At 35.3% G+C, this 24,762-nt stretch overlaps 2 protein-coding genes across 10 annotated transcripts; one reads left to right on the top strand and one right to left on the bottom strand.

Annotated features, from left to right (window-relative positions):
• Nucleotides 1–3,383: 3,383 nt before the first annotated feature.
• On the top strand, nucleotides 3,384–21,770 carry LOC107672407 (ribosomal RNA processing 8). Of its 4 annotated transcripts, XM_016465583.1 has the most exons (9): nucleotides 3,384–3,472; nucleotides 3,671–3,765; nucleotides 3,848–4,115; nucleotides 4,194–4,989; nucleotides 5,558–5,687; nucleotides 5,769–5,875; nucleotides 6,000–6,096; nucleotides 8,727–8,842; nucleotides 9,166–9,554. In XM_016465583.1, the coding sequence occupies exons 2-8, from the start codon at nucleotides 3,682–3,684 to the stop codon at nucleotides 8,838–8,840; spliced, it is 1,596 nt and encodes a 531-aa protein (XP_016321069.1). In that variant the 5' UTR covers nucleotides 3,384–3,472; nucleotides 3,671–3,681; the 3' UTR covers nucleotides 8,841–8,842; nucleotides 9,166–9,554. The 4 variants fall into 4 exon arrangements, with proteins under 4 accessions (XP_016321069.1, XP_016321072.1, XP_016321068.1 ...); XM_016465586.1 differs by lacking the exons at nucleotides 6,000–6,096; nucleotides 8,727–8,842; nucleotides 9,166–9,554 and adding exons at nucleotides 14,748–14,750; nucleotides 21,761–21,770 and having other exon boundaries at nucleotides 5,769–5,905; XM_016465582.1 differs by having other exon boundaries at nucleotides 3,651–3,765; nucleotides 8,727–9,554.
• LOC107672406 (uncharacterized) lies at nucleotides 10,861–22,632 on the bottom strand. Of its 6 annotated transcripts, none has more exons than XM_016465576.1 (15): nucleotides 22,492–22,632; nucleotides 20,431–20,757; nucleotides 20,194–20,313; nucleotides 18,602–18,790; nucleotides 16,901–17,188; nucleotides 16,664–16,811; nucleotides 16,289–16,458; nucleotides 15,896–16,183; nucleotides 14,405–14,716; nucleotides 13,856–14,143; nucleotides 13,624–13,780; nucleotides 11,864–12,024; nucleotides 11,709–11,784; nucleotides 11,340–11,370; nucleotides 10,861–11,267 (listed from the first exon to the last, which is right to left on the bottom strand). In XM_016465576.1, the coding sequence occupies exons 1-15, from the start codon at nucleotides 22,556–22,558 to the stop codon at nucleotides 11,118–11,120; spliced, it is 2,772 nt and encodes a 923-aa protein (XP_016321062.1). In that variant the 5' UTR covers nucleotides 22,559–22,632; the 3' UTR covers nucleotides 10,861–11,117. The 6 variants fall into 6 exon arrangements, with proteins under 6 accessions (XP_016321062.1, XP_016321064.1, XP_016321067.1 ...); XM_016465578.1 differs by having other exon boundaries at nucleotides 10,861–11,264; XM_016465581.1 differs by lacking the exon at nucleotides 20,194–20,313 and having other exon boundaries at nucleotides 10,861–11,264; nucleotides 18,602–18,910.
• Between the last annotated feature and the right edge of the window lie 2,130 nt (nucleotides 22,633–24,762).

Below are 24,762 nucleotides of genomic sequence, written 5' to 3'. Positions count from 1 at the left end.
TAGAGGGGAAGAAGAGAAGAAGAAGAAAGACAAAGACAGAGGTAATGTGATGTAATGAATGATGATCATATAAATAAACTAGATGAGATAAAAGTTTGTGAACAAACTTTGTGCTTGCCTAGTCTAGAAAGTTTAAAAAAGGGTAATAACAATGTCTGGAGTTCCAGAGATCCCATATTTTTCGTGTCACATGAAAATACGTTTTGATCATATTTTTACGCTATACAGTAGTTGTGTAGTATTTGGGTATTTATGGTATTTTTAAATTTAAATTGGCTAATTTAGTAATGTTTGTATATAACTGGGCTTATTAAAAATAGCAACATTTTATGTAAAACTCACTTAAAGATGTATGCTTCTCAGTTTAATTCGTGGTAACGTTAGAAAGGGCTATAGTTTAGTAGAACATTACTGCCTACTGGAAATTAAACACTTCAGATTTATTTTTAAGATTAAACAGTAACGTTACTGCATGCTAGAGAAGTGTTCAAACAAAACTGTATTAGTTTTGTGCAGGAATACCAGATTGATCATATTTTTACGCTATACAGTAGTTGTGTAGTATTTGGGTATTTATGGTATTTTTAAATTTAAATTGGCTAATTTAGTAATGTTTGTATATAACTGGGCTTATTAAAAATAGCAACATTTTATGTAAAACTCACTTAAAGATGTATGCTTCTCAGTTTAATTCGTGGTAACGTTAGAAAGGGCTATAGTTTAGTAGAACATTACTGCCTACTGGAAATTAAACACTTCAGATTTATTTTTAAGATTAAACAGTAACGTTACTGTATGCTAGAGAAGTGTTCAAACAAAACTGTATTAGTTTGTGCAGGAATACCAGATGTAATTATTCTTGCTGTTTGTGTTTAATTTATAATGTGACTTAGCAGCACCTGTATTTTTGTTATAGTTTCACTGGAAACAATTTAAAATAAGGTTATGATAACACGTTTTAATAATATTTTTATGCTTTAGTTGTGTAGTATTTGGGCATTTATGGTATTTTTAATTTGAATTGGCTAATTTAGTCATGTTTGTATATAACTGGACTTATTAAAAATAGCAACATTTTATGTAAAATTCACTTTAAAGATGTACAGTTTCTCAGTTTAATTCGTGGTGATAATGTTAGAAAGGGCTATAGTTTAGTAGAACATTGCTGCCATCTACTGAAAATTGAAAACAGTAATGTTACTGTATGCTACAGAAGTGTTCAAACAAAACTGTATTATTTTTTTTGTGCAGGAATACCAGATGTAATTATTCTTGCTGTTTGTGTTTAATTTATAATGTGACTTAGCAGCACCTATATTTTTTTTATAGTTTCACTGGAAACAATTTAAAATAAGGTTAATTTTCCATAACTAACATTAACAAAAATATTACACTCTAAAAAATGCTGGGTTTGTCCCTATTTTACCCAGCACTGGGTTGTATTTAACCCAGCATTTTTTAGAGTGTAAATACTGTTACAAATGTATTGTTCATTAATTGTTAGTTCAAGTTATTTCATACTTTCACTAATGTTAACAAATGATACTATTCAGTAAGTGTTACCGTTTTACTATCATCAGATTTTTAATAAGAAAATGTAACACCCAATAGTCTCTCTTCAGATGCACTTTTGAAATATCTAGCTATGCAGTTTCTGTGTAAATGTTTGAAGTGCTAAGTGTTAAAACGGTCATGATTTTCATTTAATGGACCATTTGTCTTTCACAATGTAATAAATATTTGAGCTTAATAAATGAGCTTTATTCAAATAAATATTTGAATAAAGATTGAGCGCATACCTTATCAAAGTGGATTTAGGGTAGGAAGAGGAACTATGGATCCGGTTATGTGTTTGGAAGCGGAAATAAAGAAGGCTCTATCAAATAAAGAATCAGTAACTGCCGTGTTTTTCGATATTGAAAAAGCCTATGACATGTTATGGAGAGAGGGTTTGATGATTAAATTGGAGGAGATGGGGGTAGGGGGAAGAATGTTTAATTGGATTAGTGACTTCCTTAAACAGAGTAATAAGAGTGAGAGTAGGAGACTATATCATCTCAAGGAATAATAAGAAGGCTCGATCAAATAAAGAATCAGTAACTGCCATGTTTTCCGATATTGAAAAAGCCTATGACATGTTATGGAGAGAGGGTTTGATGATAAAATTGGAGGAGATGGGGGTAGGGGGAAGAATGTTTAATTGGATTAGTGACTTCCTTAAACAGAGTAATAAGAGTGAGAGTAGGAGACTATATCATCTCAAGGAATAATAGAAAATGGTACTCCTCAGGGAAGTGTAATAAGTCCAGTGCTTTTTATAATAATGATAAATGATATGTTTAGTAAGGTGGATAGGAGTATTGGAAGATCACTGTTTGCAGATGATGGGGCTTTGTGGTTCAGAGGAAGAAACAATAAGTTCAATATGGGGAAAATGCAGAAGGCTGTGGATGAGGTAGTTAAATGGTCATACAAATGGGGATTTAAGTTTTCTGTGGAGAAGTCACAAACTATATATTTTCTAACAAGAAAGTAGACAGTGAATGGAAGTTAAGAATATATAACAAAATTAGCTAAGCAAGCAGTAGATGATGAAATAGTAGAAATTGAGCTATCACATAGTATAAGAGAAATAAAATCAGTAATAAAGGAGAAAGTGATTAAAAAGTGGCAACAGTATTGGGATAATGAGACTAAAGGGAGACATTTATATGCAGTACAAAAGAAAGTGGGAAAAGGTAGAAAAAGTGGGAGAAATAGGAGGGAGGAAAGTATAATTACAAGACTAAGAGTGGGACATACAGGTTTGAATAAAACATTACATTTAATATCTAAACATCCAACGGGATTGTGTGAGAAATGTGGACAGAGTGAAACTGTAGAACATGTGATTATTAATTGTAAGGGTTATGATGAAGAAAGAGAAGTGCTAAGAGAAGAAGTATGGATGAATGAAGGAAAAGAGTTAACATTAAAGAATATATTAGACTCAGATATAGGAAATAGTACGATAAATGTGTTGTTTCAGTTTCTGAATAATACAGGTTTAATGGAGAGAATGTAGGATAAGTATAAATAGAGAGGTAGAAGATGCTGATATAGTGTGGGTAGAAGGGAAAGTATATCTAACGGGTAAATAAGGATACAGTGGTATATTGGGATTTAAAGGGAATTGGGGTGGAAACTGGAGGAGCTGAACACGCAGCGCCAGTGTATTTATTGTTTTATTTTTCTTTGTAATGGGGGGGTTAGAAAATGTTAAGAGATAGAGGAAATGTTTCTGATCCAAGCTACCTGATGATGGCAGTAATGCACTGTTAAGTGCGGTTGCCAGTAAAAGAAAGAAGAAGAAGATTGAGCGCATTTGGAGGACCCAACATCCGAGTAGTTTGGAAAGGAAGTTGTCACGGTAACCCGGATGTACACAAAACCACGTGACAGTTCTTAGCACGTGTAGAAGACAGAGAAAGATGTAAGTACGCTGTAAATTCATTTGAAATGCGTTGTAGGATACTGTTATAGGTTTCTGGGGGATGTCAACAATAATTTCTGCCAGCACTACGATCAATTTTATCATCTGACAAGATACGCAAGCACATAATAGTTAGCTGGCGAATTCTTTTCGTATAACTCATTGTAACGGTTTACAGTGTTTATCCAAAATTAACAGCGTTTACAAACATGTTTGCTGAAGAGGAATGGACTGATTCTCCATTACCAGATGGGTCATCTCACACTGTTAAGATGTCTCCTGCCTCTGGCAAGGTATTATGATGTCTTCCCCCTTATTTAAGTGTAGTTCTGCCACATTAATTGCATTTTTCATCTAGCGTTTTTATCCCAACAGGATAAGGTTGTGGGTAAACAAAGTCTTTTGAGAACCTTGCAAACATTGGGTTCAGTTCCAGACTGGGGAGCTGGGAATGTTTTTGAGGATAGTGAAGAGGAGAAAGATGCCTCCACTACAGTCAAAACAGCAAAAAAGAAAAGGTGCAAAAAGCGTAAAAGAACGTCTAATGCTGAAAATGAAGGGAAGCAGCAGGATAAAGGGGATTCATCTGAACCACCTGTGAATAAGAAGACGAAGCCAGTAAAGAAGACCGTTAAAGAAACAAGTGAGAACATGTTCTAGTCATTTTATGTCTACACTCTTAAACATTATTGACTTTTTCCACATCGATTTGTGTTTGCAGATTCTAAAGTGTCACACGAGTCCAGAAAAGATAAGATTGACAAAGGAGTCGGACCTCAATTGGAGAAAAATGAAAGTCAAGCAGAAAACAAGCTAAGCAGAAAGCAGTGGAAGAACAAGATGAAAAACAAAAGAAGGTGCAAGAACAAATATGTTCCAAAAACGACAGGTGTTGATGATGCCATTGCAAACGAGGAACCATTAGTTCAAACACAGGATGTTAAAGAATCCAAGAAAGTGAAGAAACATGACAAGGCATCCAAAAAAACGAAGAAAGCTCATAAAAAGAATGGTATTTCTTCCATCACGGACAATGCTCAAAATTGCAAAGACTCTAAAACAGATGAAATGCCTAGCACAGGAACTAGAATAGCAGATTACTCCCTAAGTAAAAATACAGTCTCACATAAAGTGGAAGATAAAGGGAAACTGGAAGAAGAAAAGTGGAAGAAAGAAAAATTGCGTCGCATTTTAAAGTCGCAGCTTCCTGATGACCGTAATAAAGCCTCAGAGGAACTAGAAGAACCCAATGGTACAACAGTAAGTTTGAAGGGCGATGAAGAGCAAGTGGCTCCTGACCCCTCGACTGCTTTAAGGACAAAGATGGAGAAGCGGTTAGAAGCCGCTCGATTCCGCTACATCAATGAGCAGCTTTACACGTCGACCAGCGGTGAGGCCAACCGCATGTTTCAGCAGGACCCAGAGGCCATTGCAATTTACCACAAGGGCTACACGGCACAAGTTCAGCACTGGCCTACAAACCCTGTGGATTCAATCATTTCCTATATTTGTAAAAAGTGAGATGTCCTTCCTTTTGCTGATTCCTTTATGCAGTGTTTTTTTGTTGTTAGGTTTTTTTGTGTGGGTATGCAAGCACACGTTACTTTTAGACACACACACATACACACCTATATATATATATATATATATATATATTTATTGCATATTGCTTTTAACTTTATGTATGTATGTATGTATTTGTTTAAAAAATGATTGCAACATGCTTTTTCATTTATTTATTTATTTAATCTTTATTTATTTTAAAAAGACCTGATGAAGTTATTTGGCATAATAATAACAACACTAATAATAATAATAAATTATCAATAATAATTAATTATATAATAATAATAATAATTTTCTTTTGTATGCTGTTTTGACATGGCTGTAGTTTCCTGAACTACAGTTTAATTTGTTAATTGTTTTAAAGACATTCAGAACAATTAACCAATTAACTGGCTTGTCTTTATTAAATCACAGTGTTCATGCACAGAATAATCTTCCATGAATGAACTACAGAAATACAGCATTTTTGGAAGGCACTGAAAGTCGATGAATTTCTATTTCCTTTTTTTTTTCCCCCAGACCAGCTTCTTTAGTTGTTGCTGACTTCGGCTGTGGAGACTGTAAAATTGCTCGGAGTGTAAAGAATAAAGTACATTCTTTTGATTTGGCTCCGGTTTGTGATCTTGCCACTGCATGTGACATGGCAAAAGTAAGTTGTTGTAGTAAAAAAAAATGTATTTGTAATGCAGCCGGAAGACTAAAAGCAGCACTGTTTATTACTTTTTCACAGGTGCCGCTTCGTGATTCTACTGTAGATATTGCTGTTTTCTGTCTTTCTCTGATGGGGACAAATCTGGGAGACTTTTTGGCAGAAGCAAACAGAGTCCTGGTGATGGGGTAACTGCCTTTTTTTCTTCTTTTTTTTTTGTTGCCAATATTTTAAAAGTTTATTATCAAATCCAAGTCTAGTGATTAGCCAATATATATCCTCTTTCCATTTATTTATTAATTTTTTTTGCAGGGGTGTTCTTAAAATTGCTGAAGTGGCCAGCAGATTTGAAAATGAGCATTCGTTCATTAGTGCATTGTCAAGTCTGGGCTTCAAGTTAGTCCATAAGGTAATGTGCAATTAATTCCAGTGAACATACACTACCATTCAAATGTTTAGATTTTTTTAAAGAAATTAATTTTTGTTCAACAAGGATGCATTAGATATATCAAAAGTGACAGTAAAGACATTTTTAATCTTTGCTGTTCTTTCCTCAAACCAAAACAAAAATCAACATTGATAATAAATGTTTCAGCAAATCTGCATATTAGAATGGTTTCTGAAGGATCATGTGACACTGAAGACTGGAGTAATGATGCTAGAAATTCAGCTTTGCCATCGCAGAAATAAAATGAATAAATGTATTATAATAGAAACCAGTTATTTAAATAATATATCATAATATTATGGTTTTACTCTATTTTTCATCAAATAAATACAGCCTTGGTGAGCTTTAAAAAACATGTTTCCAGCATAACATTCACCTGGTCCTGTGAAATGGCGTCATATTTATTTTTTGCTTAATAACTCATGAGACAGACCATTACACTGTCCAGCACACTACTGAAGGCACCCTGTAGCATAGAGAAAACAGGGTAAAATATGATTCACCAGGCCATTTTACTTATTCCAGGATCAGGTTTTATGCTTTTTACACCAGGATATTCATCTCCTGTACTTCCTTTGGATACAAGCAGCTTCTAAATGTCAGCCTAATCATACATTCTCCTTTTTTTTTTTTTTTTTAAATCTCAGAATATGCAGTTCTTGTCATTGCTTTTGAAAACTCAAAATATAAGCTCATTCAAAATATTAATAAATACTATAACAGTACATAAATAATACTAAAATAACCCTGGTGCGGAGCAGAGAATGAGGCTAATAGTAATTGGAAAACTGATATTTTGGAGTTGGTGATCATACTTTATTCTTTAGATGATTGTGCAAAACTCACTGAAACATTTTCTGCAGACTTGCTGTTAAAAACTGACAAACATGCAAGTAATAGAGGACTGCTGTCAAAAATCTATTAAATCATTAGAATAATCTCCTTAATTATCATAAATGATTGTTAGTTGCAGGTCTAATGCTGTACTGGAGAGATGGAAAGTCAGGCCAAGTGTGCAGTGTTGCATAATAGAATTGTGCTGTTCTGCAAGTATGGAGATCAATAATGGAATATATTAACAGCACTAACATAATGTTCTTCATTCTCAGTTTTTCAGTAAAATAGGTCATAATTTAGTAATCAAAATGTAGTTTAATTTACTATTTAAGGGTCAATATCACCATAGAGTGCCTTTCAACCCTCACAATACTCAAAACTTTTGGTTTTAATTTCCCATTCACTTTGTCATGTCATAAATAGTAGACACTCAAGTACTATATAAGTTTTCATTGCAATATTAAGATGCAAATTATATTTTCTGAAAGGTATGATGTCCCTTTCCTAAACAGGGTTATTTGTTTGCTTCCAAATTATAAATACATAAAACCATGTGTTTTTAAAGAAACTCGCACATTAATTTTTTTCTTATTTGGAGAAAACTGTGATATTTGGATGCAGTTTTTTGTTTGCATGTTATTGCCCCCACACCTAGCTATTGAACGCACTGGATTATATAGATATGATTCAATTATTATTTAAAATATTATTGTAATATATCAAGATGACAGGGTGGACCAGCACGGGGTGGACACACAATGCAGAACGCACAAAGCATGACAAAATATGACAAAGAAACATTTATTCAACTTCGAAAAAAAATAATATAATATATAATACAATTACATCCTCAGTCACATTGATATGTGTTCATTTGAGTTTTTAGCAATATTAACTACAAATGAATGCTATGTCCACCCTGTCATGTGTATGTCCACTCTATCGAGTCTAAGTGGCCGACAGGGTGGACATTTTGAGCTTCAGTTAGCATATTACCTTACAACAAACTGTGACTAGCTAAATATTTAGTCTGGTTGTTGAAGAGAGTTTTTAAACGTACATATTTTGAAAATACTGTATTCTGGCATGTTTTATGCCGATAGGGTGGACATGTTAAGCTTTGGCAAAGCAAGTAAGAAAACTCAGGCGAAGAAAATTTGTCAGTTGAAAAGTCACCAACTTACTCATCTCAGCCATTAAAATTCCCGCCACTGAAGAGACAAAAATCTGTTGTCCTGATGTCACTAAAGTGGATTGCCTTTTCTTAAAGGGATGGATTCCCCAATACAACAGGGTGGACAACCATTCAAGGGACATGGACAAACTCTTCTTTTTTTATTAAATAAATATATCGTTTTAATTACCAAATGATCAATACACTCAAATTGAGTAATCTCTTATTTAACAAAATATTAATAGGAGAACAAAATTTTTTACATTTTATGATTTGACAATATTCTACTATCATTCAAATTGAATGAGCAGTGCATGGGACATAGCAAAATAACACGCATCCTCTTACACAAAACTAAAACAAATCTAGAAAATGTATCTATAGAGCCAAGTAATGCTTTTGTTATGAATATAAAAACTTAGCCTAATATAACACACCCTTTCAGAGTAATTTTTATGTTAAGTTATCATGGCAAACGAGTTATTTGTGTACAGGATGCCAAAAGGCAAAATACAGTGATATTGACCCTTAAAGAAAAGAGCTGTTTACACGCTATTTATGTTCATCTATTTTTTTCTAGGACACAGAAAACAGCCACTTCTACTCCTTTGAATTCATAAAGACAGGAAAAGCACCTGGGAACGTGAAGAAAGTCGCTCTTCAACTTAAACCTTGTCTGTACAAGAAACGATAAATGTACATAAAGTAAATGTTTTGCTTCTTTATGTATGGACTGTGTATGAAAGGTTTGCGCAATAATTCAGTTTAACTCAAGGGTCAAATCTCTTCTTAATATTGTGTTTTGTAAATCAGTGTAACAGGAAAGTACATTTTATAATGTGATATGCAAAGAATTTTGTCCTTTGTGAAAACTGTATTTGTCATATATCGTCTTATGATTGGAATAATATTTTTTACCTGCTAAACAGACAGACTCGATAAGTATTTAAACTTGTCAAATATTTTATTGTATTTTTACAAGTGTCACAGTGACATTATTTACCCTGGAAATCTTACAGCAACACAAAGGAAGACCAGTCGTCATTCAAACAGAGACTGTGAAGGGAGTAAAATCTTATAACGAAAATATCAGACTTGGACTCTACAGGCCCAGATGTGGATTCTCCCACTATATACTGCAGGGCCACCAGAGGGCGCTACAAATTCATTCAGTGTGAGTTACAAGTACAATTGGAACGAAAACAAGATAGAACACACCAACCAGACTTTTAAAGTATATCTCTGTGTAAGTCAGAACAAACAACAATCTTAAAAAGTAGTAAAACAATATAAATGTGCTCATGATATTTATAAAACAATGCTACTTATCAAAGTAAATCATAATGCTAAAAGTAATACCAAGCTACTTCAATCTTTTCCTTACAATCGGTATTTGTAGTTGAGGAAAAAGAACAACTACAACTCCTTTGAATTCATAAAGACAGGAAAAGCACCTGTGAACGTGAAGAAAGTCGGTCTTCAACTTAAACCTTGTCTGTACAAGAAACGATAAATGTACATTAAGTAAATATTTTGCTTCTTTATGTATGGACTGTGTATGAAAGGTTTGCGCAATAATTCAGTTTAACTCAAGGGTCAAATCTCTTCTTAATATTGTGTTTTGTAAATCAGTGTAACAGGAAAGTACATTTTATAATGTGATATGCAAAGAATTTTGTCCTTTGTGAAAACTGTATTTGTCATATATCGTCTTATGATTGGAATAATATTTTTTACCTGCTAAACAGACAGACTCGATAAGTATTTAAACTTGTCAAATATTTTATTGTATTTTTACAAGTGTCACAGTGACATTATTTACCCTGGAAATCTTACAGCAACACAAAGGAAGACCAGTCGTCATTCAAACAGAGACTGTGAAGGGAGTAAAATCTTAAAACGAAAATATCAGACTTGGACTCTACAGGCCCAGATGTGGATTCTCCCACGATATACTGCAGGGCCACCAGAGGGCGCTACAAATTCATTCAGTGTGAGCTACAAGTACAATTGGAACGAAAACAAGATAGAACACACCAACCAGACTTTTAAAGTATATCTCTGTGTAAGTCAGAACAAACAACAATCTTAAAAAGTAGTAAAACAATATAAATGTGCTCATGATATTTATAAAACAATGCTACTTATCAAAGTAAATCATAATGCTAAAAGTAATACCAAGCTACTTCAATCTTTTCCTTACAATCGGTATTTGTAGTTGAGGAAAAAGAACAACTACATATCAAAAATGTGTATATACAGTTGGGTCCAAAACCCTGAGACCACTAATGAAATATTCATATTAAATGAATAGTTCATCCAAAAATAAACATTTGCATAAGATTTACTCATTCTTAGGCCATTCAAGATGTACAGTAGTCAACATTTGAAGTGGATCAAAAAAGTTAATCAAAGTTGTCCTAAGACAAGAACGCGTTTTAGGTTTTAGGACAACTTTGATGAAAGTATTTGATCCACTTCAAATGTTGACTAGTGTATATGAGTTGTTTCTTCATTGGAATGGTTTTGGAGAAACCTGATAGATGTGTTTATTACAAACACAGATTTTCAGTTCACAAGATGTTAATTGATAGACTGGAGTCGTATGGATTACTTGTGAATTATTGTGATGTTTTTATCAGCTGTTTGGACTCTCATTCTGACGGCACACATTCACTGCAGAGGATCCACTGGTGAGCAACTAACGCAATACAATTCTCCAAATCTGTTCTGATAAAGAAAAAAACTCATCTAAATCTTGGATGGGCTGGGTAGAGAAAACTTTAAGTAAATTTCCATTTTCTTTTTTGTTTTTTTCATTACAAATTGCATCATCAGCATAACAGTCTGATTAACAATAATGAATTTCTTAAGCATGTCCCCTTTTTAAAAGCATGCACTCAAGCTGCCACAGACTCCACAAGTATGTGCAAAAACTGATATATTACAGTCGTAAAACCCAACAGCTGTGTCACACTGTGCTTTTAGCATCAAAAACAATGGAATAGTGCACAAGCTCAGCATAGTGCGGCCCAGCCGTGCCTGGAATCACCTTCTTCTCTGGGCAGCGAGGATCCTGCATTAGAGCTGCCAGAGGCTCACGCTCCGTCCTGTTTTTCTTCTGGAAAAAAAAAATGAGCCATTGATATTTATTGGACAAAATGTTGCAATGATTATATATCACTTTGTCTACCTTTTGTGATGAGTGACTTCTCCCACTTTTACTAGAAAGAAATAACAATAGGAAATTTACGTCAAGTTTTTTTTTGTTTTTTTTTTAAGCAAAGCCACAGATACGTTTGCAATTTAAATTGACATCATTCTCCACTGCTGAGACATGAACATGAATCTGTTTGTCGCGTGAAAGCACAAATGTGGTAGATGCGGTCTTGTTCTGTGCCAGCCACCATGTATCCTGTTTATGAACACGATGCATGTCATTGGTCTAGGTAAGCTACCTTGCTTCCTGTTTGCCTCCACCGATCTCACCTGTATGGTAATATCCAAAAAGAAAACAGCAGAATCTAACAACCTACGTTTGTTAGAAAGCGAGTCTACTCACCAGAGGACAACCAAAACGATAATCAAGATGAGGGTGATTGCAGCAGCTGACGAGAAGCAAATAATGATGAATAACACTGTGGAAAACAAACATTCATTACAAACCAATTCACCACACTTCTATATTCTACCAGTACTGATATGTGGAAAACTCACTGTGTTGAGTCTCTTCATTAGTTACATCCACCCGAATGAAAACATTAGCCGTGTGGTGGTGGTGTGAGACGTGGCATATGTACAATCCCGCATCCAGTTCAGACACTGGCTCTGTAAAAACTAATGCCATGCCCTCTGTGTCAGCTGCTGACCCGTCCTCCCTGGGATGAGAAAAATTCAGAGGCATGTCTTAAATAACAACTTTCAAAAGTCTCTTTTTCTCTAGAAACTGCTAGATGGAAGATTTAGAAGAGTTTTGATCAATATGTCTGAAATTAGCACAAACAAAACTACATTACAATGGATAGTTCACACAAAAATGAAAACTGTCATAATTTACTCATGACCTTTCTTTCTTTATTTCTTTCTTTCTTTCTTTCTTTCTTATGCCCTCTGTGTCAGCTGCTGACCCGTCCTCCCTGGGATGAGAAAAATTCAGAGGCATGTCTTAAATAACAACTTTCAAAAGTCTCTTTTTCTCTAGAAACTGCTAGATGGAAGATTTAGAAGAGTTTTGATCAATATGTCTGAAATTAGCACAAACAAAACTACATTACAATGGATAGTTCACACAAAAATGAAAACTGTCATAATTTACTCATGACCTTTCTTTCTTTCTTTCTTTCTTTCTTTCTTTCTTTCTATCTTGGAACACGTTAACATTGCTCTTATCAATACAATGAAACTGAATGTTGGCACATACTCTCAAGCTCTGAACACAAAAAGTTACTTTTTTTCAAAAAAAGTGTGCAAGTTTTCATCTTAATTTTATTTTATTTTTTTGTATTTTTGTTGTGGTTTTGTCATTTTTATTAGTTTAAATAGTTCTATTTAGCTTTATTTTATTTTTAGTATTACTATTTACTAGTTTTTGTAATTTTAGTATTTCAAAAACGTATTTAATTTTATTTATTTAATTAGCTGCAATTAGCATTTCTAATTTTCAAGTTTAAATGTTTTATGTAATATATTTTATTTATTTTAATATCATAATATATTTTTATTTTAGCTTTATTTCAGTTACCATAAACGATTTGTTTATGCTTAGTTTTAGTTAACAATAACTACACTATTGGAGCTTGACAGCATCTGTCACCATTCACTTTCAATGTATGGAAAAGAGCAGCATGAACATTCTTCTGAATATCTCCTTTTGTGTTCCACGGAAGAAACAAAGTCATAAAGGTTTGAGACAACATGAGGATGAGTAAATGATATATGGAATATTCATTTTGGGTATGTGTTCTTATAGAATGACAGATTTAAGGGATCTACTGGACTATTTACTGGGCTAAGCAGCATAATTATAGCTACTACAGTTTTTGTTATTATTTTAAATATTTTTATATTTTCTGTTTTCACTTTTAGTAGTTTTGTTGTGCTTTTGTCTTTTTTATTAGTATTTAATGTCTATATATTTTTTAATTAGTTTTAGTTAATTTAGCTTTAGTTATTTTAGTACTTCAAGTTAAACTAAACAAAAATTAGAAATGTTGCAGCATTTATTGTCAAGCAAAAAGAATCCAGAACTTCAGAGCCTGATGCAGTAAAAAAATTTATGTGAAAACTTTAGCTACCCCTTGTCTTTTCTATTTATCCCTTTGGGTGTCTGAAATGAAAGAAAAATCAGTGTGCTGCATTTAGGCTTTGAGAGTGCTGTGGAACTGTATAACAGGCCGTGATACGGTCACAACATTTTTCTGTAACTTTGAATTCTTGTGTATGTCGTGCCATATTTAAGCATGCATGATTCAACATACCTGTAACATGTTGTCTTGTACGACGGAACATTGCCGTGGGCTCTGAGAAGTATCTTCTGATTCGAGAGGTTTTCTTGCAGTGCTAAACGATGCTCATTCTGGCCATGACTTCTACGATCAAGTGTGGTTTTGTTTAAAACCTCAATAGATGAAATAGCTAAGTGAAAGAAAAAGCAGATTACGTTTACTGAATGAATAACTAGTCAATATTTTAGGGTTGAGAAGTGCTTACAGTATTTTGGAACATGTATTGTCCGTCTTTCATCCCTGCCGAGCTTGTTCTGGATCAGACATATCAAATCTTTTCCCTCATACTGACTGAGTTGAAATTCATGAGTTAAACTGACTTCTACTTTAATTCCATCATATCTGGATTCAGTAGTCACCAGTATTACAGTGTCTTCATCGGGAAAGACCCAGGAGATGTTGGGTTTCACCCCATCGCCGCTGTACTCACACACAGCATGCCAAATAAGAGTGTAACTCTCTTCACCCAGAAACGCACGGCTTACAGATGGCCCTAAAAGCAAAGAGATTTTCATTACTTGATGTGTTGATTTTGTAGTGGTCATTTTAGGGTTAAACTTAACTTATATTGAATGCAGATTATTTCTTTAAATTCAAGCGATAAGAAGCATAGCAGTTTCACAGTGATAATTAGGTCGTTTAAAATGTATAAATGGACTGACATTTAGCTTCCTATTGCAATCACATTCATTCATTTCTAAGTCTGGCTCAAGCGTCAAACTACTTTTGGGGTTAATGTAATAGTAAAACTTACCTAAGGATGGGAGGACGATGCTCTTGTTCTCTGGTTTCTCTAACCCTCGATGCTCAACCACACAGGTCACGGTGCATCCGGCATGTGAGTAAATAGGAATACGTGCCACACTCTGAGCGACAACCATATGACTCTGCTGAAGCTCAGGTTGAGTCATTACAAGTTCACTAGAGCTAATATCAATGCCATGGCACTCTACAGCCCAGGTGATGGCCGCTGCTGGGGTCTGGCTCTGCACTGAACACACCAGTGATGTGTAAGCAATGCCACTGTCCCATTCAACACTAGACTGCAGGGTAATATTCGGTGGTGCTACAACCAAAAAACATAAACTACATGTCAGAATGTTTGATTGATAGCGGCGTTTTAAAACCTGTGAGCTGCCTATGTCAACAGCATCCATCTATCCATCCATCCATCCATCCATCCATCCATTCATCCATCTATACTTTATCCTTTTATCCATCAACCATTCATCCATTGTTCTATCCATCCATCCATCCATGCACCCACCTATCTATTCATCAGCTTATCCATCCATCCATCCATCCATCTATTGTTCATTCATGCATCTATTTATCCATTCAACCATCCATTGTTCTATGCTTTCATCCATCGTTCTATCCACATCCATCTATTTGTTGTTCATCTATGCATCTATTTATCCTGTGAGCTGCCTATGTCAACAGCATCCATCTATCCATCCATCCATCCATCCATCCATCCATTCATCCATCTATACTTTATCCTTTTATCCATCAACCATTCATCCATTGTTCTATCCATCCATCCATCCATGCACCCACCTATCTATTCATCAGCTTATCCATCCATCCATCCATCTATTGTTCATTCATGCATATATTTATCCATTCAACCATCCATTGTTCTATGCTTTCATCCATCGTTCTATCCACATCCATCTATTTGTTGTTCATCTATGCATCTATTTATCCACCTATCGATCCATCCATCCAGCCATGCATCCATCGTTCTGTCATCATCATCGTACTATCCATCCATGCATGCATCCATCCATCCATCCGTTTTGTTATCATCATCATTGTACTATGCATGCATCCATCCATTTGTCAACCTATCCATCCATCTAATATTTTAACCATCCATCCATCCATCTATCCATTGTTCTATTATCATCATCATTGTACTATGCATCCATTCATCCATCCATCCATTTGATAACCTATCCATCCATCTATTGTTTCATCCATCCATCCATCCATCCGTCCATTGTTCTATTACTATCATTGCACTATCCATTCATGCATGCATGCATCCATCCATCCATAGTTCTATTATCATCATTGTAATATCCATCCATCCATCCATCCATCCATCTATCCATCCATCGTTCTATTCTCATCATTGTACTATTTATCCATCCATGCATTCATCCATCCATCCATTGTTTTATCATCATCATTGTACTATCCATCCATCCATCCATCCATCTATCCAACAATGTCTTACCACACAAAGGAAGAAAACTCTGCCGCCTCTCTTCTTCCATGAAGTCAGGATGGTCGACTATGCACTCAATTACATATTTGTGGGCCATGCAGCTAGGCACAGTCAACACACTTCTGACAGAATAAGATCCATTATAGTGTGTGTCTTCAGACTGAATTGTACTATTAATCTCTTTTGGAAGAACCCAGGACACATTTGCAGCAGGTACAGCATTGGAGGCCAAACACTCAATGTGAAAGTAGTCTGAATTCTCTACTAAATTCACACTGATATTTGGGGGATATGTCACTGAAAGTGAAATTAAATCAAACTTATACTCTAGTTGACAATCTTTGGTTATAGAGTGTAGAATATCAGTACAGTGTGAAGATATTATGAAAGCAAATATAGTACCTGGCAGTAGGACTTTTGGATTTACTTCAATTGTAAACTGCAGGGAAACTTGATGTCTACGGTAAGAGGCCTGGCAGAGATATTGTCCAGCAAGGTGCAGCTCAACAGGTCCTCTGACAAAGAGATTGTTGCCAACCACATCCACATCCTCAGGTAGCGGTTGGCCTTCCCTTGATCAAGTGATACAAAAGTGCAAAGCAAGCTTTTTACAACTTGTTTCAGTGTGTTTATTCTGTAGTCAACACACCAGAATACAATATTTTAATTTTTAATTGTAGATGAAATTGACAGTATCATGTTGTATCAGTGCTCATTTTAAATTTTCATTTTATGCTCATATTCAAGGCCTTCAGGGATGATATTATAACATCTTACCTGGAACATTTCACTTTATAACTTGGTACATTGCTCAAAACATCCATCCTGATTGTAATGTCCGTGTCCCCCTCCACAAGTGCCAATGAAGTCTGGTTCTCACTGTTAATGGCATAATAAAGGTTCTTCAGCTGAAGTGAGGAAAGATCTAGATGGAAAAAAGTTGTACAAATTAGAAAGTGCTTTAAATATTCTACATATGTGCATCTATTCAGTTTAAATAGTGCTGGTACTCACAGTAAATTGGCAAAGTGATTGTCCTTGTGTTTATGAATGGGAGAAATGCATAGCTAAATACACAAGAGATATTTTCTCCTTCATAAGGATCTGATGGGAACTGATATGAACTGATAACTGAATCTGGTTTGGAGACATTTCTCTGTAAAGGTGGCGTGTTTTTGAATTCAGGCAGTATCCATGTGATATTTGGATGTGGCCTCCCTCCTGTTGCTGAACAGATGACCTCTTGAAAGTCTTCTCCTCCTTCTTGGACCAGGACGGTCTTCATGCTTATAACAGGAGAAACTGTTAAAAAGAAGAAAAGTGCCAATAAGAACAGGGGAAGTTCATGACAAAGAGACTGTTCTGTTTAGAAAACTGAGAAGAGTATCTGTGAGTTTAATCTTAAGGTTAAACAAGCATACATTTGAGTTTAGAGGAGTTTAAACAGCTGTTCTGTCTGTTTACCAAGCTCTTGGAAATGCTAACTATAGCTCCAAGCAAGGTATTTCTCAGTGAATGAAAGACGCTTGGTTTAGATGTCATGATTCAAGAAATTCACTAAACAGTTGCACCAATTGCAGTATTCTGAGTGCAAATACCTATTCACTAACCACTTGCAAAATGGTTTAGCATTTAACACTTAAGAATTTAAACACTTAAGCATTTAACACTTAAGAACACTTTATGGCCTGGTTTCATAGAGAGGGTTTAGGTTAAACCAGGATTAGGCAATAGGTCAATTAGGACATTTAAGTAGTTTTTTATAAACGTGCCTTAGAAAAAAAACATTACTGGTGTGCATCTTGAGACAAAACAAAGGCATTGACATATTTTAAGATCAGTCAGTGCATGTTTCTTTCAGTTGAAACAGCTCAGATTTACATTTTAGTCTGGGATTAGGTTTAAGCCTTGTCTGTGAAACCGGGGGTAAATGTCAATAAGGCCTTTACTGATTGTCTTATAAACAAAAATTACAAGTCAAATGTCAGTCTTGCTCTATTACTGTACATTTTCTATCAACCATGGGTTAGGTAGCTGAACAAATGATGGAGAACAGACTTATAACTGTTATAACTATAACAGACTTCAGCATTTTAAAAAGCCTGGATAGCAGTGAAGAGATGTTGTATGGTTCCAAAAATTATGCTAGATTGAAGTAGACTGCTGCATCTTCAATAACATAAGCTCCTAGCAGGTTTGCAAGATCAAGAACTGCACTGTGCAAATTGCAGAATGTAGTTCTGTGTTCAGATTTTTGGACTGGTATTGTTCTCGATTTGCAAAACTGTTTTTGTGAATCAGGCCTGAAAACAAGCAAATAAACTGCTAACTGTGAGAACAATCTTGCTGAGTTCACCAGTGTTCATAAGTTTTCTTTATCAGCCATTTTTTGTCTGTAATAAGTGGTAAAAAAAACCAGAACTACTGAAGTTTACTCTTTGCAATTTTGCTGTTTTTGTATTTTAAAAGGAACACATCTATACTGTATCTTCACAGTATGCTACGTTTGTGGTCAGACAGCTGCTACAAATGTGATGGTAGCACAGGAAACACTTGCAACCTTAGCGCAAAGAGCAGGCAGTAGGAGAATACCAACTTGATTTCTCAGGTCTTTCTTTCAGGTTTCATCCTTAGCTATTGCAAAAGAACAGAAAAGTAGCTTATGTGTCTTACACTCCCTGGCTTTTCCTAATAACGCTACAGAACAGGACTTACCAAATGTGTCCACCTCTATGTTGGCTCTTTTGGGTTCAGTAAAAGCTGGATGCTCAACCACACAGGTAACAGTGCTCTCATTATTCATAATTAGGGGGAAGCGAAGTACACTGATTGAACTGGTTGTGCCATTGGGATGAACCGGATTAATCATGTTCACAGAGAAGATGTCGTCTTTTGGAAGGGCACCAGAGATCTCCCATCTAATCACAGCCTCAGGCTTGGCACTGGAGGCAGAGCAAGTGACAGCATGGTAGAGGGTCCTATTCACAACTTCCTTTTTCACAGTTATGTCAACATCAGGCCGAGCTTAGAGACAAAACAGAGGTATTGATGAATTTGTCATCATTTATTCATTCTTCATATAATTTCAAACCCATAAGAGTTCCTTTTTTTCTGGGGGGAAATACATTTTTGCATACTCACCAATAACACTAAGAAACATGGTTTCCTTTGTTTCATCCTCATCAGAGTCAAAGACACATGTGTATTCTCCCTCTTGATCAAAACTTGTTACGTTCACCTTTACAGTAAGGTTTGTAATTGATGCTGGGATGTCAAAGTTTTCTCTTGCGAAAGATTTGGCACTGGATTTGTAGCCTGCCATTTTCTTTGCCTTGTTTGAAGAATCGATACGGTTCCAGGAGGAGAACAATATGCTACTTTGTCCAGTGTACAGACAATGCAAGTAGACATCCGCCCCCAAAATCCCAGTCACTGTTTGGTCAAGATCCAAGTCTCTGGTCTCTGAATCTATAATAAAGAGAGAGGGATGAATATTACTCAAAGATTTAATGACATAGTCCATTACAGTAATCATTACGGCAACAACTAATTTTATTTGTTGTTTACGTCCATTGTGTCCCCTTCTAACCCGACATATATAAAGCACAGTCAGGGGAAGTGTCAGCACTTGGCACTCTTAATAAACTCTGGCAGATTTCTTCACTTGTGACAGGGCGGCCAACAAAAGGATTTCTTGACATGTCCATTTAACACCCCCTAACATTTTGTGAAATTAATCCTGAAGGGCACATATTATGTAACCCGAAGTAAATTAAGAAACCACTTTCTTAAAAGGAGAGTTTAAATAGAATTCCTATCATTATTTACTCGCCCTCTTGTGGTTCCAAACCTGAAAGACCTTTTTTTTTTTCCTTGTGGAAGGTAAAAAATAGATTTTGAAGAATGTCCTGGCTGCTCTTTTCCATGTAATTAAAGTTAATGGGGACTGGTCCTGTCAAATTCCAAAATAACAAAAATCACCATAATAATAATTAAAAAGTCATACAACTTTTATGGCTGACTACTTTATGGTGCTTCTGCATCCTTTTTGCATGCAGTCCGCTTTCTGCAAAGAGAGGACAGCACAGTATTCAAAATATCTCCATTTGTGTTCCAAGGAAGAAAGAAAGAAAGTGCCATCACATGCAGCGTGCATAGTCTGGGATGGAAATTGAGCTGCTTTGCACAAAAGGAAGCAGATGTTTTTGGTTTTTCAGTCATGTGACAAGACTTTCCAACACAGCTCTTTTACACACATGTTGCGTGCTGCTGTAAACCACACACATACCACTGTATTGGAAGGGCACCAGAGATCTCCCATCTAATCACAGCCTCAGGCTTGGCACCGGAGGCAGAGCAAGTGACAGCATGGTAGAGGGTCCTATTCACAACTTCCTTTTTCACAGTTATGTCAACATCAGGCCGAGCTTAGAGACAAAACAGAGGTATTGATGAATTTGTCATCATTTATTCATTCTTCATATAATTTCAAACCCATAAGAGTTCCTTTTTTTCTGGGGGGAAATACATTTTTGCATACTCACCAATAACACTAAGAAACATGGTTTCCTTTGTTTCATCCTCATCAGAGTCAAAGACACATGTGTATTCTCCCTCTTGATCAAAACTTGTTACGTTCACCTTTACAGTAAGGTTTGTAATTGATGCTGGGATGTCAAAGTTTTCTCTTGCGAAAGATTTGGCACTGGATTTGTAGCCTGCCATTTTCTTTGCCTTGTTTGAAGAATCGATACGGTTCCAGGAGGAGAACAATATGCTACTTTGTCCAGTGTACAGACAATGCAAGTAGACATCCGCCCCCAAAATCCCAGTCACTGTTTGGTCAAGATCCAAGTCTCTGGTCTCTGAATCTATAATAAAGAGAGAGGGATGAATATTACTCAAAGATTTAATGACATAGTCCATTACAGTAATCATTACGGCAACAACTAATTTTATTTGTTGTTTACGTCCATTGTGTCCCCTTCTAACCCGACATATATAAAGCACAGTCAGGGGAAGTGTCAGCACTTGGCACTCTTAATAAACTCTGGCAGATTTCTTCACTTGTGACAGGGCGGCCAACAAAAGGATTTCTTGACATGTCCATTTAACACCCCCTAACATTTTGTGAAATTAATCCTGAAGGGCACATATTATGTAACCCGAAGTAAATTAAGAAACCACTTTCTTAAAAGGAGAGTTTAAATAAAATTCCTATCATTATTTACTCGCCCTCTTGTGGTTCCAAACCTGAAAGACCTTTTTTTTTTTCCTTGTGGAAGGTAAAAAATAGATTTTGAAGAATGTCCTGGCTGCTCTTTTCCATGTAATTAAAGTTAATGGGGACTGGTCCTGTCAAATTCCAAAATAACAAAAATCACCATAATAATAATTAAAAAGTCATACAACTTTTATGGCTGACTACTTTATGGTGCTTCTGCATCCTTTTTGCATGCAGTCCGCTTTCTGCAAAGAGAGGACAGCACAGTATTCAAAATATCTCCATTTGTGTTCCAAGGAAGAAAGAAAGAAAGTGCCATCACATGCAGCGTGCATAGTCTGGGATGGAAATTGAGCTGCTTTGCACAAAAGGAAGCAGATGTTTTTGGTTTTTCAGTCATGTGACAAGACTTTCCAACACAGCTCTTTTACACACATGTTGCGTGCTGCTGTAAACCACACACATACCACTGTACGTCATTTAACTGATTACATGCAAACACAATTCTGTGTTCAAAATCACAGCTGTTGAATGCGTCATTATACTAACCTGATTTGATGATGTTACAAATCTTACAATAATGGCTTGAGCAAGAAAAAAAAATACAAAAAATCAAAAATAAAATAAATAATAAATAAATAAAAAGCCAGCAATTGCAATAAGCATTTTTTTTTTGGCATCTGAAGAAAGCATCTTGCATTCTGTTGCTACTGTATGTCTACTGAACAATTTTCACAAAAGAAAAGAATTGTATCGTTTCTAGGAATCTAATTTCATCAGTACTACCAAATAAATACAAGCCAGAATTGATTGCTTCCATGCCCCAGCATTTATTGGTTTCAGAATGAAAGGTTACGTGGTTAAATGTTTTTCTCAAATAAGGCTGTCTGGCGAAGGACAGTGGAAATGCCTAAAGCAGAATTTGTGAAAGAATCTTCATTCATTGCATGCAGCTCTTCTCAATGAGCAACAGATTTAACAGATTTTTATCATTATTATCATCATCATCATCACATACTTAAAAGGCTCAAAAAAGCTCAAAATATCAATAGCAATGTTGCAAACAAAAGGCTAATAAAAAAATGATTAGTATTATGCACAACTGCAAAGCCCGCCAGAAATTCTTTCCCTCCCTTTTCTCTGGAAATGTCTTCTCAGTGTGAGCAAAGTCACAGACTGAAATTAAATGCACAGATTCTGTGTTCACATTTTTTTTTTTTATCAAATGCTATTAATTCACATTATTCCATCTAAAATCTGTCTGTTTTTGTATCTAGACTACCAGAAAATATGCAGGCTTTTCAAAAGGACCAGAAAACACAACAGCATCATCTGATCAAATTAAGCAAAAATAATTAAACCTGAGACAATATGAACCTACCTTGCATGTCCCTGCTGTGAGCAAAATTCAGAACCATTGCTAAAATAAAAAATACTGGCAGGCCCATGTTGAAGTCATTAAAGAAGGCAACTGGAGCAAAAAACACTTGAATGTGTGTGCCAGGGTGTGTGTGTGGTTGAATCTGTTAGACTGTGGGGCAGAAGAGGTCATAGTCAGCTGCCAAAGAAGTGTGTGAATGTGTGTGTGCTCCTCACCCCAAACCCCAAAATAGTCAAGCTTTGAATAACCCACAAACTGCTTGTCTACACTATGCATTTTTAGATCATTACATCAAAAATAAATCTCACGTCCATTTATTATGGTCATAGATATGATATAGCATCTTTTTCCAGTATGTTTTGGTATGACAACCTGTAATGATCCTATGATAATGAGATTATAATAAGATGAGTTGTTTGTATAAAAAAAAAAAAAAAAGATAAAACCACAAATTTAGAAAGATACGCCACAAAAGTTTCCATTTACATGTTGATGACATTTTACTGCCAACCGTTAAACCAAAGTCATAGGATAAGAGAAACTAGATTGGTCCTAAGATTGGTCCTATTAAAATAATTGTGTTTTATATATGAATCGTCAAAATTACATTAAATTTCTAGATTAACAGATTAAGTATAACGGAAAAAAACATTCTCATTGTGTAGAAGCTGTCAAAACAGCTTTTTAGCCCCTGTCACAAAGTATAGCTAACCTCTATTCGCTTACAACTGTCAGTTTGTCAGTTACCATTCTTAGTCATACATCCTCTTTCAGTCCTGTTTGACAAATGAGTTGTAGAGAATGGAGGTCTCTGCTTAGGAAACTACACTAAAACTGTTGACTCATTGGGTTATGGGGTACTGAGGTTTCAACAACATTTTTTACTCATTCACTGAACAATGAAAAAGCAGTTTCAGTCCACGGCAAACACTTCACTTGAGGTTTCTCAGTTTCCTACTTCAAATAGTAGGTGGCCGGATCGTTTGCCGTCTGTTCTGTTGAGTTGTAGGAGTAACTGTAACTTGCTATGAGTATTACTGTGCGCAAAAACAGTCTCAGATGGGCACAGAAAAACTGACATGTTCAATCGTAGACGCAGACACGTATTCTCACACGTTTACACCACAGAATGACAGTTATCTAGGTAAACAGGAAGACTATGAGCCAGACACCAACTTCAGTTAAAATCTCCTTTAAAGGCAGTCAGTGGAGCTTGTGCAAAACCCTCTGTATTCATCACATATTCACTCTCTGCTGTTTCCATATCAGTTTATGATTACTAAAAAAGAAATGTCATTAGATTGGTCTATAATGATACTGTATCATTGTCACACCTTATAGTTTGGAAGGACTGTAATGCAATTGAATACTGTAGCTATCACTTCTAAAAATCAAAGGCAATTACATTTACAATTTACTGTAAATGTAATGTAAACATTTAAAATGTAAACATTTACATTTACTTTTGGGGATAAATTGTTTATCGATACAGAGTCCGCTGACATGGACTATGCTGTGATTCACTTTGATGAAATGCAAACGAAAAGCTCACAAATATACAGCAAAATCTTTAGCACATAAAAAAAGTGTAAAAATCTTACAATAAAAACTGTATGTTACCTTATCATTTACAGCAATAAACTATATTTACCAAAACAATGCATGTAATTTTACTGTAAAACAATTGTTTTTGGAAGTAAAACTGATGAATTATGGAAGCTTGTTTCTTTCCAACAATTGTGAGTTTGCATCTTGTAATTTTGACTTTTTTCTCCAAATTCTAAGTTTACATCTCGCAATTTTGTTTTAAAATAAAAAAGGTACTTGCGACTTTTTATGTCACAATTCGGACCTTTTTTCTTAGAATTCTCAGAATTATGTCACAGTTTCAGGTTATAAACATGTAATAGCAAGTTTATGTCTCGCAATTTTTACTTTAGTCCTCGGAATTCTGAGTTTACATCTCGCAATCCTGTTTTTATTTCCGCCACAGAATAAAAAAAGAAAAAAAGAAATGTAATTGTGACTTTTTATTTCACAGTTTTGACTTTTTTTCTGGTAACTGTGAGTTTACGCCTTACAATTTTTTTTGGAAATTGCTGTCTATTACATATACTTGTTTATTAGCCATTGTTAATGGAAAGGCCATGAACTTTAAGCCACAATGTGGCCTTCTAGTTTGCCACCTGTGTTTCATGTTGTCTATTAGTCTGATAATGGTAGTAGAAACGTTAAACGTGTACTTAGAATTTTAAAGGAAGCATGATGCTT

Source organism: Sinocyclocheilus anshuiensis, unplaced genomic scaffold (assembly GCF_001515605.1).
Source record: "Sinocyclocheilus anshuiensis isolate Anshui unplaced genomic scaffold, SAMN03320099.WGS_v1.1 scaffold144, whole genome shotgun sequence".
Lineage (NCBI taxonomy): Eukaryota > Metazoa > Chordata > Actinopteri > Cypriniformes > Cyprinidae > Sinocyclocheilus > Sinocyclocheilus anshuiensis.
Note: the sequence above shows the minus strand (reverse complement) of the source record. Positions and strands in the feature narration are given on the sequence as shown.